The following is a 14,557-nucleotide window of genomic DNA, read 5'->3' on the forward strand; positions in this document are numbered from 1 at the left end:
CTGAAACTATGAAGAAACCGGTGGTAGGTATGTTAGTAATGCTAGCTGCCCATCTACCAATACTTACCTTTGAAGAGGGCAGTTTCTTCGAGTGCTTGGAGCGGACACGGGCACAAGGCCGAGGTGACTGGCTGTATGGAAAGGCACTGGGGAGGGCGAAGACCAGCAGCTGTGAAGGGAACAGGAGAAGCAATAGCAGTTTATGGAAAGGTGTTTTCCAGACGAAGGGGAATCTGCTTTATGCAGTTAGCTAATTTCCAGCTGCAACCACAGATGTATCTCATCCACGGAAACCAACACAGCCTGGACCTGAGGAAGTCTGCTGCTTTCAGAAGGCTCCCCGCTCACCTCTGTGTACTCTGGCTTTGCCTGTGTACTGTTCTCCGGCCAGAGGCACTCCAAAATCTCCAGCAGCCCGAAGGATGCATCCCAGCTGAGCATCTGCAGCCGGCCGGTGGCTTTGTGCTCACAGCTAATCTGAACGGCAGCCCCTGTTAGCCTGAAAAGAGACCCAGATCGCAAATTCAGCATTAGGAAGGGTCAGAGAAGAGATGTGAAGGAAACTGGGTAGAGAAAAAGAGAAAGATCTCACAGAGGGGAAGTTCCTTGCCCCTGGCTGCTAACAGTAAAGCTGCAGATCACAGCGGATCTTTGCAAGAGCAAGAGGGGTCAGGGACCCAACAGGCTATGCAATCTCTCAGGATGTTCTTCCATGCTTGTTCCTTGTCCCACCACAGAGGCGACTGCAGCTTATCTTCAGGGCCAGGGGAATGGTGAGTAATTGACTTTGGTCCTCAGCACCTACCTGATGTTACTGAATGGACAGGCCTCCTCAAAGCACTGGCGTAAAGCCTGGAAGTCCCGCCCTCCAAAGGCAGCATCCTTCAGGCCACCCAACTTGGAGAAGAAACGCGGAGCCAGCTGAAGGCAGGGGCGACCGGGAGGCGTGGGCCCCTGGGACTGGTGCAGCAGCGTCACAGTGAGTCCCCCCATCGTCACCCGCAGCAGCGCTTCAGGTCGCTGGCTCTCCACTGACGGTGGCGGTGGATGGGTGGGCTTGCCTGAAAGACAGAGACGAACCTTTGTACGGGCAGGACCAACACCACAATGGCTACTGTATGTGGAACATCCGAGGGTGCCTCTGCCTAGCAGCTGTGCAAAGCTCACAAAAGAACCCGAGGGTGTCTCCGCTTCCAATCACGCAGGCAGCAATTCAGATTTCACAGAGCAACACAACAGGGCCCACCTCCCAACGAGGATGCGGTATTTCTTGGATGCCAACTGGACCCTCCACTGTTCCTGTTCCCAGGGCAGCTTTGAGTGGAACTAGACCCTCGCTATCAGCCTACTCAAGTCCTCCATACCTACACAATTGCTATAAATAACATAGTGCAGCAATTGCCTGGGCCCAGGAGAAGTATTTCTGCACAGAGCTGTCTCGGATGTTTTTACTGCAGCTGGCCTCATGGTAGAATAAGCAGACTGCTCACCTCTGGGCACCACAGCTGGACGGAGTTCAGCTACAGTAAAAGCTTTGACATCTCCAGATATGCAAAATGCTGAACAACACCGTCCTGCACACATGTGCCCAAACTCTGTGCAGTATTGTAGCCTTGTTTTTTTTTTTTAGTGGCTGAGGTCAAAATTTTCATTGACAGGATGTAGATCCAGAGGAGTTAACCGCGCTAGTCTGTAGTAGCAAAATAGTAAAGAGTCCAGTAGCACCTTTAAGACTAACCTGCATCTGACGAAGAGAACTGTGATTCTCGAAAGCTTATGCTACACTAAAGTTGGTTAGTCTTAAAGGTGCTACTGAACTCATTATTGACAGGACGGAGTGTTAAGGGTGCTGACAGCTCTGAAGGAATTGGGGATTTGGGACATTACTGTAACAGGGAATGAAAAAGAAACTATGGAAGATGGTCCCTTTCTTCTGCCTGAGAGCAGAAGCTTTTGTGTACTTAAATTTCAAGTTCTCAAAATGACACCGGAACAAAAGTGTTGGCAACAGGTCAACGTGTTCACATAAATGGATTAATTAGTTACAATGCAGAAGCCAGAACTCCATAGTTTTAATAGGTCATTTATAAAACTCATAAAAGTTCTGTCCAACTGACTCATTCAAGAGCTACAAAAGAATGCAGTCTCTGTGGTGTCAGGAGGAATCCCGGCTCACTCCAGCACTACCATCCTAAAGCCCACTTGGGAGCTCCTGCATTCTGACTCCTAATCTTCTTTCCACCCCTGCTTAGACTTCTTGCACAGAATCAAGGAACAATGTTGTCCTTTCTTCTCCTTCCCACTTTCCCCACAGGAGAGACCAGTGTAAATCCAGCTCACTTGGTATCTTGTTGAGGCACGGCAGGGTAGCAGCAAAGGGTGATTGTCCGTAGCGTCTGGGACTACTCAGGATCAACTGTGGGGAGGGAAATAAAAGAGAGAGTTGAGGAGAAGAGGCATTACAGAGAAGACAACAGCAGGAATACTAGAGCACAGAAGATAGAGGAAGTGTAGGAACTGGGATCTGCAGCCAGCAGCTGAGACTAGCTGAATTTCAAGCTACACAACAACTGCAGTCAGGAAACAACAGAAGGCACAAACAGTTCAAACAGAACAACGGAACAGAGTGGAGACCTCTGTCCCAAAGCCTGCCAGGAGCTCTTACCCCTGGTGTGAAGGCTGGAGGCTGAAGGTGGCTGGTGCTGAAATCACTGTGGGTGGAGGAGTCTAGATCGACATCAGAAAGCTCACTGACCGAGCGCACAGAAGTCACACTGCTCGTCATGGGTGCCATGGAGAAGAACATCTCTGAAAAGCAATGTCAGATTTGGAGCAAGGGCCGAAAGTGTTCGTTGCCTTGACTCTGTGACTTAAGAGGGCCACTGGCTGAACCAGGAATAGCCACAGCAGACAGGAGGCCGCTCCTGAAAGGTCTGGAGCTTTTGCACAGAATTCACGTTTGACATCGAGAGGATCTCCAGTGAGGTCTCTCTTCAGGATTACTCAGACACCGAGCAGACAAGAACAAACTTCAGAGTTCATTCACCAAAAGGTTTACTAGAGAAATGACAACTCTCTACCCTTAGCCTGTAGGCAGAATGAGATTCTTCCACTTGGGAGCCTGAAACAGAATGGACAAGAATCTGTCTGCTATCAGCTCCTTCAAGCGGGAATAGGAAACAGGGCCTGGATAGACAGAGTAGTGACTAATAAGCTGAAAGCCAGCTTTCGATGTGGCAGCTTTTGATGTCCCGCGGACCTTCATTCCCACAAGATGATGTGGGTCAACCTCTCTTTGGGGCAAAGGTTTGCCGATCACAAGGAGTTACCTCAACCAATACAAAATGGATGATTACATGGCACAGCATCATTCAGAACATCTTCACTGCTGCTGCTAGTGAGAACTAAAGAAAAACTAAAGAAACGTATGACAGCCAGAGTGGTGCAGTGGTTAAGAGCGTTGGGCTAGGATCTAGGAGAACCAGGTTCAAATCCCAGCTCGCTGGGTGACCTTGGGCCAGGCTCTCTCTCTCAGCCTCACAAGGCTCTTGTGAGGATAAAATGAAAAAGGGGAGAATGAGGTAAGTTGCTTTGGGTCCCCACTGAGGAGAAAGATGGGGTATACATGGAATAAATAAATGAAGAGCTAAAGTGGGGATGGAGAGGGCTACTCGGACGCTTGAGAAGTAAACATACGAAGGCCAAAACCCTGAAATGCAAGTACAGGGATGAAGGTGGTGCACACTGCAACTGAGCAATGTGGGCTTAAAGGGTAGACAAAAAGTCAACATCATAAAAATCAATTTAGCTGAAGAGACCAAATACCGTCGAATTTCAGGTGGGTGGATGAAATGAGGAGGGCACAAGAGAGGTATGTATCTCCAACCGCTAAAGCCCACCTCCATTTTCCAGGGCCACGCAACTCTCCACTCCCTCCAAGCGTGTGGCTGCAGTCCCCAGCCCTGAATGCAGCTGCTGACTGAGGTCCTGTTCTATCAGCTTCAGGTCCTCTGAGTCAAGAGGGCGACTTTTGCTCAGCTGTTCCTTCAGGACACCAGATTCTGGGAGAGAGACGAGGGTCAGGGAGTGAGATGGAACAAGAGAGGATGGGAACAGCCGCAACAATCTACTGAGAATTTGAGAGTGGGTTGTAAGAATGGCACCTCAGAGACCTACTCTGAATTGAACAAGATGGAAGAGGTCACAACTGAATTGCAGATTATTGTTTTACGTAAGATGCATGTTGGGTTCTGAGGAGTCAAAAGAAATTAAACAAAAAGGGAGGAGGGCCCTTTCCCCAAGGTCTCATGCAATGGGGACAGCTGGCATCTCCCCAGTGAAGTAAGCTCACTAGATTTGTAACCACCCACTATGCCACTGCAAGATATTCCCGGCTTGGCAAGAATTGAAGCCAAAACCTGTCATCGGGTTGCCACTTGCTTCCTATAACCACAGGTGACCCACCCTCACCTCCAGCTTACCTGAGAGGTTCAGAGAAGACACAAGATCCAGCAAGTGCAAGATCTGAGGTGGGGAGAGAAGGAGGTGCAGTGATCCCATCTTGCCATCCAGCTCCAGCTGTGGAGAGATACAGGGAGAACTGTTCCCGTTCTCAAAGAATCCTCTCATCTACCTAGCACAGATTCTAGCGGTGATGTGCCAGGAGGTGTCTGAAGCCAGGACTCCCAGCAGCCAGCATCTGGCACCTTATCACTTGAGCACAAGTGCTTCGTTTCTATCCCACACTTTGAAGACAGAAGTATGTGCTTCAAGGGCATCGCCTGGTTGAAGTGCCAGCCCTTCCTCCTCTCCATCAGCTGACCTCAAGGACCAACCCATGTCCACCAGGCCCTGTCAAGTCCAGCTTCAGAGTTTGCAGTCTAAGCAACTGTTCTCTGTCAACAAGCTCCCTTCCTCCTGATGCCTTGTGGATACTCTTTCCTGCCCTGTGTTATCTGCATCTAGTCCTATCATACCAATAGCCAGTGCCACACAGACCTCATCACCTGAGCTTCTGGGAACCAATGCTAGCAGATGCACAGAGGGGAGGAAGAGATGAATCCAGATGTTTTTAGTATTGTTTATTTATAGACCACCTTTCTCACTGAGATCCAAGGCACTTTGTATACTGCACGTGAATACAATATAATCAATACCTTCAATGGGGTAACCCACTGCTCTGGACTAGTACCTACCCACTGCTTTATTCTATGTCACCTCCCTTCCCCAGAACAACTTTCTTTACCCTAACTGATTGAGATAGCAGATTGCTTGTTTGCATAGGAAAACTGAGAGGGAGGGGGAGAAAAAGGAGTTAGGGAAAGGCCCCCTGCTCCATGACCTGTCTCTGGGAAGAATCGCAGGGCACTGGGAAATTGGCACCAGTATCCAGGAAGCACACACACCCAAGAGTTCCACACATATTTTTGACACACTGCCCAGTTACACAAAGCAAACCCAGTAAATCTCTAGCACCAGTTCCTTTCCCCACTTCCAAACAGGATACTCAGATTTCTAAGATGGAGGCGAGACACTGCTTTCAGTAGACTGAGACTCTGTGTTTGACTGACCTTGGGTCCAGGAAAAGCCTCATTTTGCTTAAGTTTGATCCTCATCTCCGTGTACCCAGAGCAGCTGCCAATCTGAAGCAGAGGGGAGGCCGCCTCTTCTTCCCTTTGAGAGCTAGACGACTCAGCCGCCTCCTGGATTGGAGGGAGGGGACAAGGCATTCCTAAACACAGGGAGACGGGAGTCTGCAACACCCCACCTCTCTTTGGCAGAAGGGGCAGCCCCCAGCCCCATGCTGGGGGTGATGGTACTTGGAGACTCTTGGAAGTGCCTTGGCCCTGTACCAAGGCCGAGTCAGTCCACAGGGCTATACCTTGGGGACAGGGGACGGCACACGGACTCCGCTATCTCCACCACCATCCGTGAACTCTTCAAAGTACAGCAAGATACCACTCAACTGCAGGATCTTGTGCACAAAGGCTGGAGGCTGGTGGATGTTTACAGGGAGTACCTGCCCAGGATCCTTCACAGCTTCATCACAATAGTCCAGCCTGAGGGGCACATGGAGAGAAGAGAAAGCAGGTGGGGACACTGGGACAAGCAAGGCCGTGGCAACTCAGCAGGGGGCATTCTCAAGGCAATCTGTCTCTCTGCTGCCCATCTTTATTGAGAAGTCCACCATTCTTTCTCAACACGCTTTCAATGAACACAAAACCTTGAGAGCGCGTAGTGGCTCAGTATGCACGTGGGCAGTCTTTCCAACAGTAAATCTGCCATGCCACTGGGCTAAGATACTACAACAAACACATCTCGTCCATCAGGTGAGTCGGAGCCACTTACCTTTTAATGTGCACCTCCAGGGCCACGCTGCCCTGCCCCCCACTAGGCGTGTGCTCTATCCGTACCACCGTGTCCAAGAAGGTCACCTCAATCCTTCGCAAGACTGGCAGAGAGCAGAGAACACCAGGAAGTCACTAGGGCGGCTGCATACGGCCCTGAGAACGCATCCCGCCCAACTCTCATTGAACACTGAGAGGGCAGGCAGCCTTTGGCACTTAACGAGAAGGAAGCGGGGTGAAAACCCTTGGGTGGCCTGGCCCCCCCGCCCCCACATTCAAGACTTGTTCATAACAGTGATGCATGCAGGCACATTTTCTTGGGATTTCCACAATAGCTGTGGGTGTCTAGTTTTGAAGAGGAACAGAAGTGACTTTGGCCTTAGGGCCGCCGCTTGACCCAAATCAGTAGCTCAACGGCCACACAGCTGTAACCCACCCACCCTCCTATTCCTGCTTTGTAGATGCAAACGAAATGGGAAGGATTTACTCAGAGAATAAACGACTTGCAGCCCACTCAGTTTCACTCCAAAGCTGATGTATTATGGCCCCTCCGAGAAAAGGCTGCTGTCCTGTATTTAGGTAAATATGTAGATACGTGTTTTCTTAAGAAAGAAACGGTTATTCTAGTACTGGAGAAGGGGAGCACACACAGCCCCCCAAAAAATAGATTCAGAAACTAAGAATGTATTATTTTGAAAAGACTTGAGGAAGAAGCGAGGCCACGCACTACTTTTTCTCCCGTCTTTTTAAAGGGCTACATGAGATTCCACTGGGGGCGGGTGGGAAAATACCTATCCTTACACATAAAGCAAAAAATAAAAATAAACCATAATTTTTTAAAAGTTCCGAAACTACTCTAGGCATGGAGGTGAAAAAGCAAGTTTTTCTCTTTAATAGTCACGGGCATTATCCAATAGGTGCCTTCTGTAGTCACACGGAAACATACTTATTTAATTCATTTACACAACACTTCTCTCCCTAGTGGGGACCCAAAGTAGCTGATGACATTTTCTGCTTCTCTATTTTACCCTTCCATCAACCCTATGAGGTAGATTAGTCCGAGAGTGTGTAACTAGTCCAAGTTAACCCACCCCAGGAACACACACATCTGCCAAAGCCTGTATGTTAGAGTAACTCCTCCACCTGAATCCGAAGAAGGGAGCTTTGACTCTCGAAAGCTTATACCCTGAAAATCTTGTTGGTTTCTAAGGTGTCACTGGACTCCAATCCTGCGGTTCTACTGCAGACCAAGATTCTCCACTGAATATTCTCTTGCAGTCTTGGGAAACTCACCAGTTTCTATGGTCTGGGCAAACATTTCAAGCCCCTCAAGAGGCTGGGGGGTGTCTGACGGCTCTTCGGCCTGCTCCTTCAAGCACTCCTGCGCCAGCTGCATGCTTGTTGTCATGCATGATGCCCAGCTCTGCGACTCTGAACCAGTGGCAGCTGCAGGAGCACAAAAAGGGAAAGGGTCATTGGGTCGTAGGCAGATGCAAGAGGAAGAGCCCCAAGGATGGGGGAAACTGGGGGCAAACAGCCTCCAGGGAGGAAAGCCAGGCTGGGGAAAACAGCAGGAAAGGGACTCCACCTTAGCCTGAATCCAGCCTCCTTGGGGAGGTCACATTAGGACCACTCAGGCAGATAGCTCTGCTGCAAAGGCAGCTGCTAACTAGCATAAAAAGAACACAGGAAAGCTGAATGCTCTCAGTCAGTCCCATTCTTTTCCCCCACCCAAGGAAAGAATCAGGATGCGGATCTGGTTTTCCTCAGCTCTTCCCACCCCTCTCCCCTCACATCTAGGCATCCCCTCAACTGGCTCTCACCGCTACGGTACTTTGGCCGGCACGTGATCTGCAGACCGCTCACTTCCACAGTGCAGTTCTCAGTGACTAAGGCAGACCAGGGGATTGTGACGGCGATGCTGTCGATGAATCCATCGACAATTTCCAGGGGGGCCCCGACAGACTCCAGGAACTCGTTCACTGACTGTGGCGGGAAGAGAGTGAACTGGCATCAGGCAGTGAGAACGTGGCCCATCTTATCAACCAATCATCCACATGCAAGCGAACAGGTCACTGAGAAGAGCCCCCTCTGGGTCACCAAGCACCACAAAGTAGCCTTTTGAGGCCCAGCTGGTTTCAGGTGGGTAGGAAATTCGGCTTGGGCGATGCCACCCATTGTTCAGCCCATCCTCGGAAAGCCCAAGCACCAATCTAAGCGCTCCATCTAACTGTACAAACCTGCCAGCAACAGCAAAAGGAAAAGAGGGGAAAGCAAACAAAAGTGTCTGCTCGTCTGGTGCTAGGATTTGATATAATTGCACTTATTATATCATAGAACTCAAGGCAGCATACAGTTCCCAAGAGGTCTCTCATCCACATGCTAAGCAGACACAGACCTGCATAGCTTCAACAAGGCTGCTGCATCATGTGCCCTCCCCTACCAAGCACAGGAATCTGCATTTAACATTTGCCAAGACCTTCGTTCAAGCGCAAACTGCAGCTGACTCTAGGTCAGTAAAAACCAGCTGTTCTGATGGGCATCTAGGAATGCTGAGATTTAGAGCTAACATCTGTGGGATCTTGTATGGGTTTTTAAACAGTTTCCCCAAGTGTCCTTTTACATTTCTGGCCTCAGAATTAAAATGTAGTGATTGGTTCAATCATGAACTGTCCTTTTGACACATACGTAAGGCAAATTCCATCACAACCCTTAGATCCAGCGCACGGGCTCATGCCACTTGCACAGGGATCTGTGTATTGCTAGCAAGCAAGTGAAACGACACTTGCCTCCTGCGCACAAAGAATAGCTGACTAAAGTCTGGGAGATTACGGCACTTCCTAAGTTAGGTTAGTCCAATACAAACCGGAAAGTTGCAAAATCAAGCCAGTTACCAACTTTTTTTTGCCATTTGATCCTCTTTCTTCTTCCCTTACCTAAAATAATTTGAGGCAAAAAAAAAAAAACCATACAACCTGCCTCAATGCAGGCATATTTTCTTCATTATGAGTGATTTGTATTGATGATAATATTTTAAAAGATGCCATCTTTTGAAAACCGTTTTTGTAAGGCTAAATGTACAATCAGATATAATGGACCATTTCTGTAAGTTTTAAAACTATGTTATTCTGAGATATCCCCTTCCTTCCTCCCCAACCCAAACTTATGGTGTATGGATACCAGTCTCTTGAGCTTAATCTCATTCACAAAAAATGTATGTTACAAAATTTTTCAATAAAAATGTTCTCTTTTTAAAAAGCAGTTACATTTTATGATCCCTGAAGCAAACCACTGAGCAAGCTGAAGAACTGACTTGGAGAATTTTGCAGTCCTGTGGGGTATTTTGTTCTATCAGCTAGCTGATTTTCATTTTACCTTCCTGTTCTGTGAGCGAAGTCATCTTAATAAATCTGACCAGGATTTATTCATAACATCTACTGAAACACTTCAAGGTTGGAACCTAGTATTGCATCAGCAACCCCTCACCAGGAACTGCGAGTGAACAATTCTCACCATACAGTTTGAGGATCAAATGAGGCATTTTGGACCTGCTTTCCCCAGACTGGGCCACTGACCAATTTAGTCACTATCCACTACAGTGACCTCTACGCCAGATGACAGACTCCAAGCAGAGATCCACTAGCCACAGCTGGGGCAGCTACATGGGGGAGGCCAGGAAGGAAAGCCGTACAGAGAAAAACAGCTCCATAAATTACCTTGGTCAGTCCAAGTTAGGCACCCAAAAGGAGAATTCAAAAAGTGCACTACGTAAAGCAACTGGAGAACAACACCAATAAAAGGGAAGATTTGAACTTCTTGCTCCACTGCAACCGTGGATTTACCCATTCACAAAATTCATGGGTCTTGTTTCCTGGGCCTATGATCTTGATAGCAGAGGTACCAACTCACCCCTGCCTTTCCTTGAGGGAAGACAACCAGAGACACGATCCACTATCTTTGCTGGGAGTTAAGCTCCAAAAATGACCCAGGCCAACCAATGAGGCTCGGCAATTAGGAGAACAAGAATGTGAGCCTGTGGAATCCAGAAGGCAGCAACATGAATTCTTCTGGGTCCTTGACATTTTCTGCTGGGTTGTGTTATGTTCCTTTAGACTTCGATTCTCAAGCAGTCAACAACCTTGTAACCTAGGGCCTGGCAAAATCCAGGTGCCAGGGCACCTAGAAATTTCACTGTAGCACCTAGTGTTTTCATCAGTCATTTACTATCAGTATTTCTTGATGATACTCAGTAGAAATACAAAAGTTGATTTAGGGTTTGGAACAGAAGTTAGCTTTTTCTTGTATGACAACCAGGGTTACCCCATATTTATTTATACTACTTTTGTTATAGCTTTCATAAAATGACAAACTGTGTAGCGTTTAGGATGAGGTTTTGAGGTAGCAATAATGAGAACATAGGGGCATTATAATATAAAGCCCTGAAGGCTGAAAAATATGTCTGGCTCCTAAATCTTTGGGGTGGCTCCTGAAGCCAGAGAAAATCTGTCAAGACCTGTTGTAACCCTTCTACCCCACATCTTCAAGGTACTTCCCCTACCTGAGGCTGGCATAAATAAAATCTCAGCCTACTGGAAGAAGATATTCTCAACTGCTTAGTTACAAGATATTTCCCAGGAAGGAATACCCTCTGCCTCTGTGCCAGGTATTGTACAGATCGTTTAGGAGCCTCCCTACTGGTCTCCCACCAGGGGGGCAACGTAATCACCTGCCTCCCTATAAGTGCAGTCACCAGTTTATTATAAACTGTGCCCCCACCCCACCCCACCCCTTTGTTCTGCTTTGCTTATATTATGATTGGGGACAGTGGAGGTGGCTCGCCATCTGTTTCTGTATGTATTTGTGGTGTTTTTTTGTTTTAAATGTATTTTATATGTTTTAATACTCATTGAGCATTTTATTGTAACCCGCCCTGAGCCCGTTCGTGGGGAGGATGGGCCAGAAATAGAAACAATCAATAAATAATAAATAGAAGCACAGAGGCACTTGCACACAGTGACAGTAAGGGCCAGGCCTATGCGAACAGCAGGCACACACTCTACTTATAAGCCACTGGCGTGCTATTCAGCCAAAGGAGACAGACAAGCTGACCACAGCATTTAACTTGGATTTTCTTAAAGGAAAGCTCAGAGCATGGAACGACAAGGAGAGGAAGAGAAAGACGTGAACGGCCCAGTAAAAAAGGCCAGCAACAAACATGCAGGCAGTGACTTGCAGGGATAATTTTAAACCAGCTGCCCTTTCTCCAGGCTGGGGTGAAAGATCCCGGAGCCAAGAACTTCCACAACACCAGCGCCTCCCACTTCATCCTATGACAGGCTGACTTAAGTTCTCATGCTTCAGAATATTAATCGTTCCAGAACTATTTTCTCTCCTCTGCTTTGGCCCTCACAATCACCCACAAAGTCGAACCCCAAGCATACATTCAAAAGACACGTCTTGACAACTGCTGCTGTGTATAACAGGGTGGTAAGGGTCTCAAGGGGCAGCTAATCCTCACTTCAGTGTGTGGCTTTATATCTTTACTCCCTGCTCTTCAAAATGGCCTCCCTTGGAAGGAAGGCTTAGTATTAAAAGTATATCTTCCCTTTTAGAAAGATTATTTCCTTCTTTTTGTTCTCCCATTTTAAAAAGCCAGTATCATTAATGCAGTGTAACATTTTCCACTTCTGTAAAATAGAAAACAAGCTCAGGGCAATCCAATGAGTCTGTGGTAGAGCAGGAATTTGTGGCCAGATACAAAGCCTGTACAAAGTGGTTGACACTGCTTAGCCCCAGCAACAATGCTGCTAAGGGCAAAGAGGATAATTGGGCAGCCCACAACATCAGGGAGGGTGGCTAAAGAGCACGGAAAAGCCAGTGGTTACAGAGATCACAGATCACAGGTTACAGAGATCACCATTCATCACCTCTAGAAAGTTTTCCTAGATGTAAATTTTCTAAGGCTTTGGATTTTGGTGCCCACCCACCACCCTCCTGTGCCACAAGCCAAGAAAAAGCCCTAGAAAACCAGGCGCTTCCCATTCCCCCCCCCCCACCCTGAGTTTGTTTATCTCCAAGGAGCCTTCCTGACCCTGGATCCTAGCCAGCAACAACTCTAAACTCAGTAAACAATCTCTTGCAAAAGCTGGCGGCTGCTGGGGTTTTGTCATCAGCAAAGGCAGCTGGTCACAACATCCAGGGAAGGGCGAATGATCACATTTGGGACAGAGAGGGAGTCAAGGCAGATATCCCCTTTAGGTGCCGAGGACTGTTCCACTGCACTTAAGCAGAGAATATTGTTTGCATTCGCCTCTTTTGGCACTTGCATGCTGGAGACAAGAAAAGCTCAAACAATACCTGAAGTTGACTGTACCATTTCCCATTCCTAGAGTGCATCACCAGATCAGGCATATAGATGCCTGAATGTTCTCAAGCCTGCAAAGGCAGTTTCACCCCAACACAAGCCCAGCTCCCATTCCCACTCGAATTTTCTTTCGCGGCAAAAGGTGGGCATGTCTGCCCCCCCCACGTCCTTGCCATCCTTTCCCCACCTCCTTGCCATCATTCCACAATGGGGACACATCCTTCTCAGCTGCTATTTTGGCTGCAATAACCCCAAGGGATGACTCAGGGGCACGCCCTGTCCTGCTGCAACCCGACAGGATGGCTGTGGGTGTAAAGAGGCCAACTGCAGGGCAGCAAGAGGGCAATGGAGGAAGCAAACGGCCGTCAAAGCAACTGGAGGCAAGATGACTCCAGGGGCATGTATGCGGCTAAGCATTAGCCAGGAAAACCTGCTCCAACAGAAGGGGGCTGGGAAGGGTGGCGTTGGTGGCAATCTCTTTAAATAAGCAAGCTCACTCTGACCCCTTGTGGCTGGCTGTGTGAGAAAGCAAAAACATAGACGGTCTGGAAGCCAACACAGTGGCTGTTTGTTGACCCTCCAAGGTAACAGGTTGGCTGCTGTGTGAAACAGTAGGATATGAGTCCAGAGGCACCTTAGAAACCAACAAGAGCTTTCAGGGTATAACATGTTCTCAAAAGCTCATACCCTGAAAATATTTTTGGTCTCTAAGGTGCCACTGGACTCAAGTCCTGCTGATCTATATTGCAGACCAACATGGCTTCCCACCTGAAACTGTGTGATACTGGGCTGGAAGGACCCAGAGGTCTGATCCAGCAGGGCCCCTCTTCTATGTTCCCATGTATGGCTAAGAATTTCAGGCTAGGGCCTGGGAGGGTGAGGTTCAGGGAGCCAGGCAGCTTTCTTTCCTTCCCAAGTGCTCAGTCTAACCTACCTGATAAAGTTACTGAGAAGGTAAGAGGGGAGGAAGGGATCATGCACACCGCCCTGAGAGGAAAAGAAAGACGAAAGCCGCTTTCTAGAAGGGATTAAAATGTGGTCGATGTAGAGGGACACGGAGCTCCTGGGGACTCTGGCTGGATTCAAAAACGTAAACGAGTGGCAGGAGAGGAACCTGCGCTCCCTTTGAACTGTAAGCGGGCTGCCGGATTTGCTGAGGCCGAGCAGCCTTCCCAGGCCACCAGCCAGCCGTTCCCTGCCCAGACAGCCTCGAGCCCCCCGGGGTTCGGCCTCTCAGCGGCCCCACCGAGCCCTTGGGCCGGCCCTGCTCCTCCGAAAGGCAGGCGAGCGTTCGGCAGGCGAAGCTGCCCCACGCAACAGAGGCCCCGCCGTGCCTCCCTCACCCAGACATCGAGGTGGATGCGGCTGAGGCGGCCCGCGCCGGCGTAGAGGTCTAGGCTGAGCTGCTCGAGGCCGAGTCGCTCCTCCAGGAAGTGGCCCAGGTAGTGCTGCAGCAGGTAACGGCAGGCGCGCTTCTTGATCGAGCTCGACCACGGGAAGAACCACCGCGACATGGCTGGCCAGCCCGCGCGGCGCCTCACCCGGCCGGCACGATCACTTGACTCCCCGGCTCAGAGCCCAGCTTCTCGCTTCCCAGGCCCGGCCCGACCCCCTTCTGGGTCTGAGTGCGCCACGCTCATTGGTCCTGCTGTCCGCCCCGCCCACTTGCTGTTTCCTGATTGGCTGACCGAGCCCAGGAAAAGAAGAAGCAGGAGCCAGAGGAAAAGGACGGGCCGCAGGGCGTAAAGCGAAGTCCTCTCGGCGGCGCGAGAGCCCGTGAAATCAGCTGCCGAGCTCCACGGAGCGCATGCGCCTGTCCTCGAGCTACCAGGGACGAAGTAAATAA

At 49.2% G+C, this 14,557-nt stretch overlaps 1 protein-coding gene across 1 annotated transcript in view; it reads right to left on the reverse strand.

The window, feature by feature from the left end:
* ATG2A (autophagy related 2A) overlaps positions 1–14,527 on the reverse strand; it is a 38,663-nt gene extending 24,136 nt beyond the window's left edge. The window contains exons 1-13 of the mRNA XM_054990865.1: positions 14,055–14,527; positions 8,171–8,333; positions 7,641–7,793; positions 6,349–6,451; positions 5,882–6,059; positions 5,571–5,702; positions 4,482–4,578; positions 3,900–4,061; positions 2,666–2,808; positions 2,341–2,416; positions 806–1,061; positions 349–499; positions 68–169 (exon numbers count right to left, since the gene is read on the reverse strand). Coding sequence (XP_054846840.1) covers positions 68–169; positions 349–499; positions 806–1,061; positions 2,341–2,416; positions 2,666–2,808; positions 3,900–4,061; positions 4,482–4,578; positions 5,571–5,702; positions 5,882–6,059; positions 6,349–6,451; positions 7,641–7,793; positions 8,171–8,333; positions 14,055–14,225 — 1,887 coding nt within the window. The 5' untranslated portion in view covers positions 14,226–14,527. The remainder of the gene's footprint in view (positions 1–67; positions 170–348; positions 500–805; positions 1,062–2,340; positions 2,417–2,665; positions 2,809–3,899; positions 4,062–4,481; positions 4,579–5,570; positions 5,703–5,881; positions 6,060–6,348; positions 6,452–7,640; positions 7,794–8,170; positions 8,334–14,054) is intronic.
* Positions 14,528–14,557: the final 30 nt, after the last annotated feature.

Source organism: Eublepharis macularius, chromosome 1 (assembly GCF_028583425.1).
Source record: "Eublepharis macularius isolate TG4126 chromosome 1, MPM_Emac_v1.0, whole genome shotgun sequence".
Taxonomy (NCBI): domain Eukaryota; kingdom Metazoa; phylum Chordata; class Lepidosauria; order Squamata; family Eublepharidae; genus Eublepharis; species Eublepharis macularius.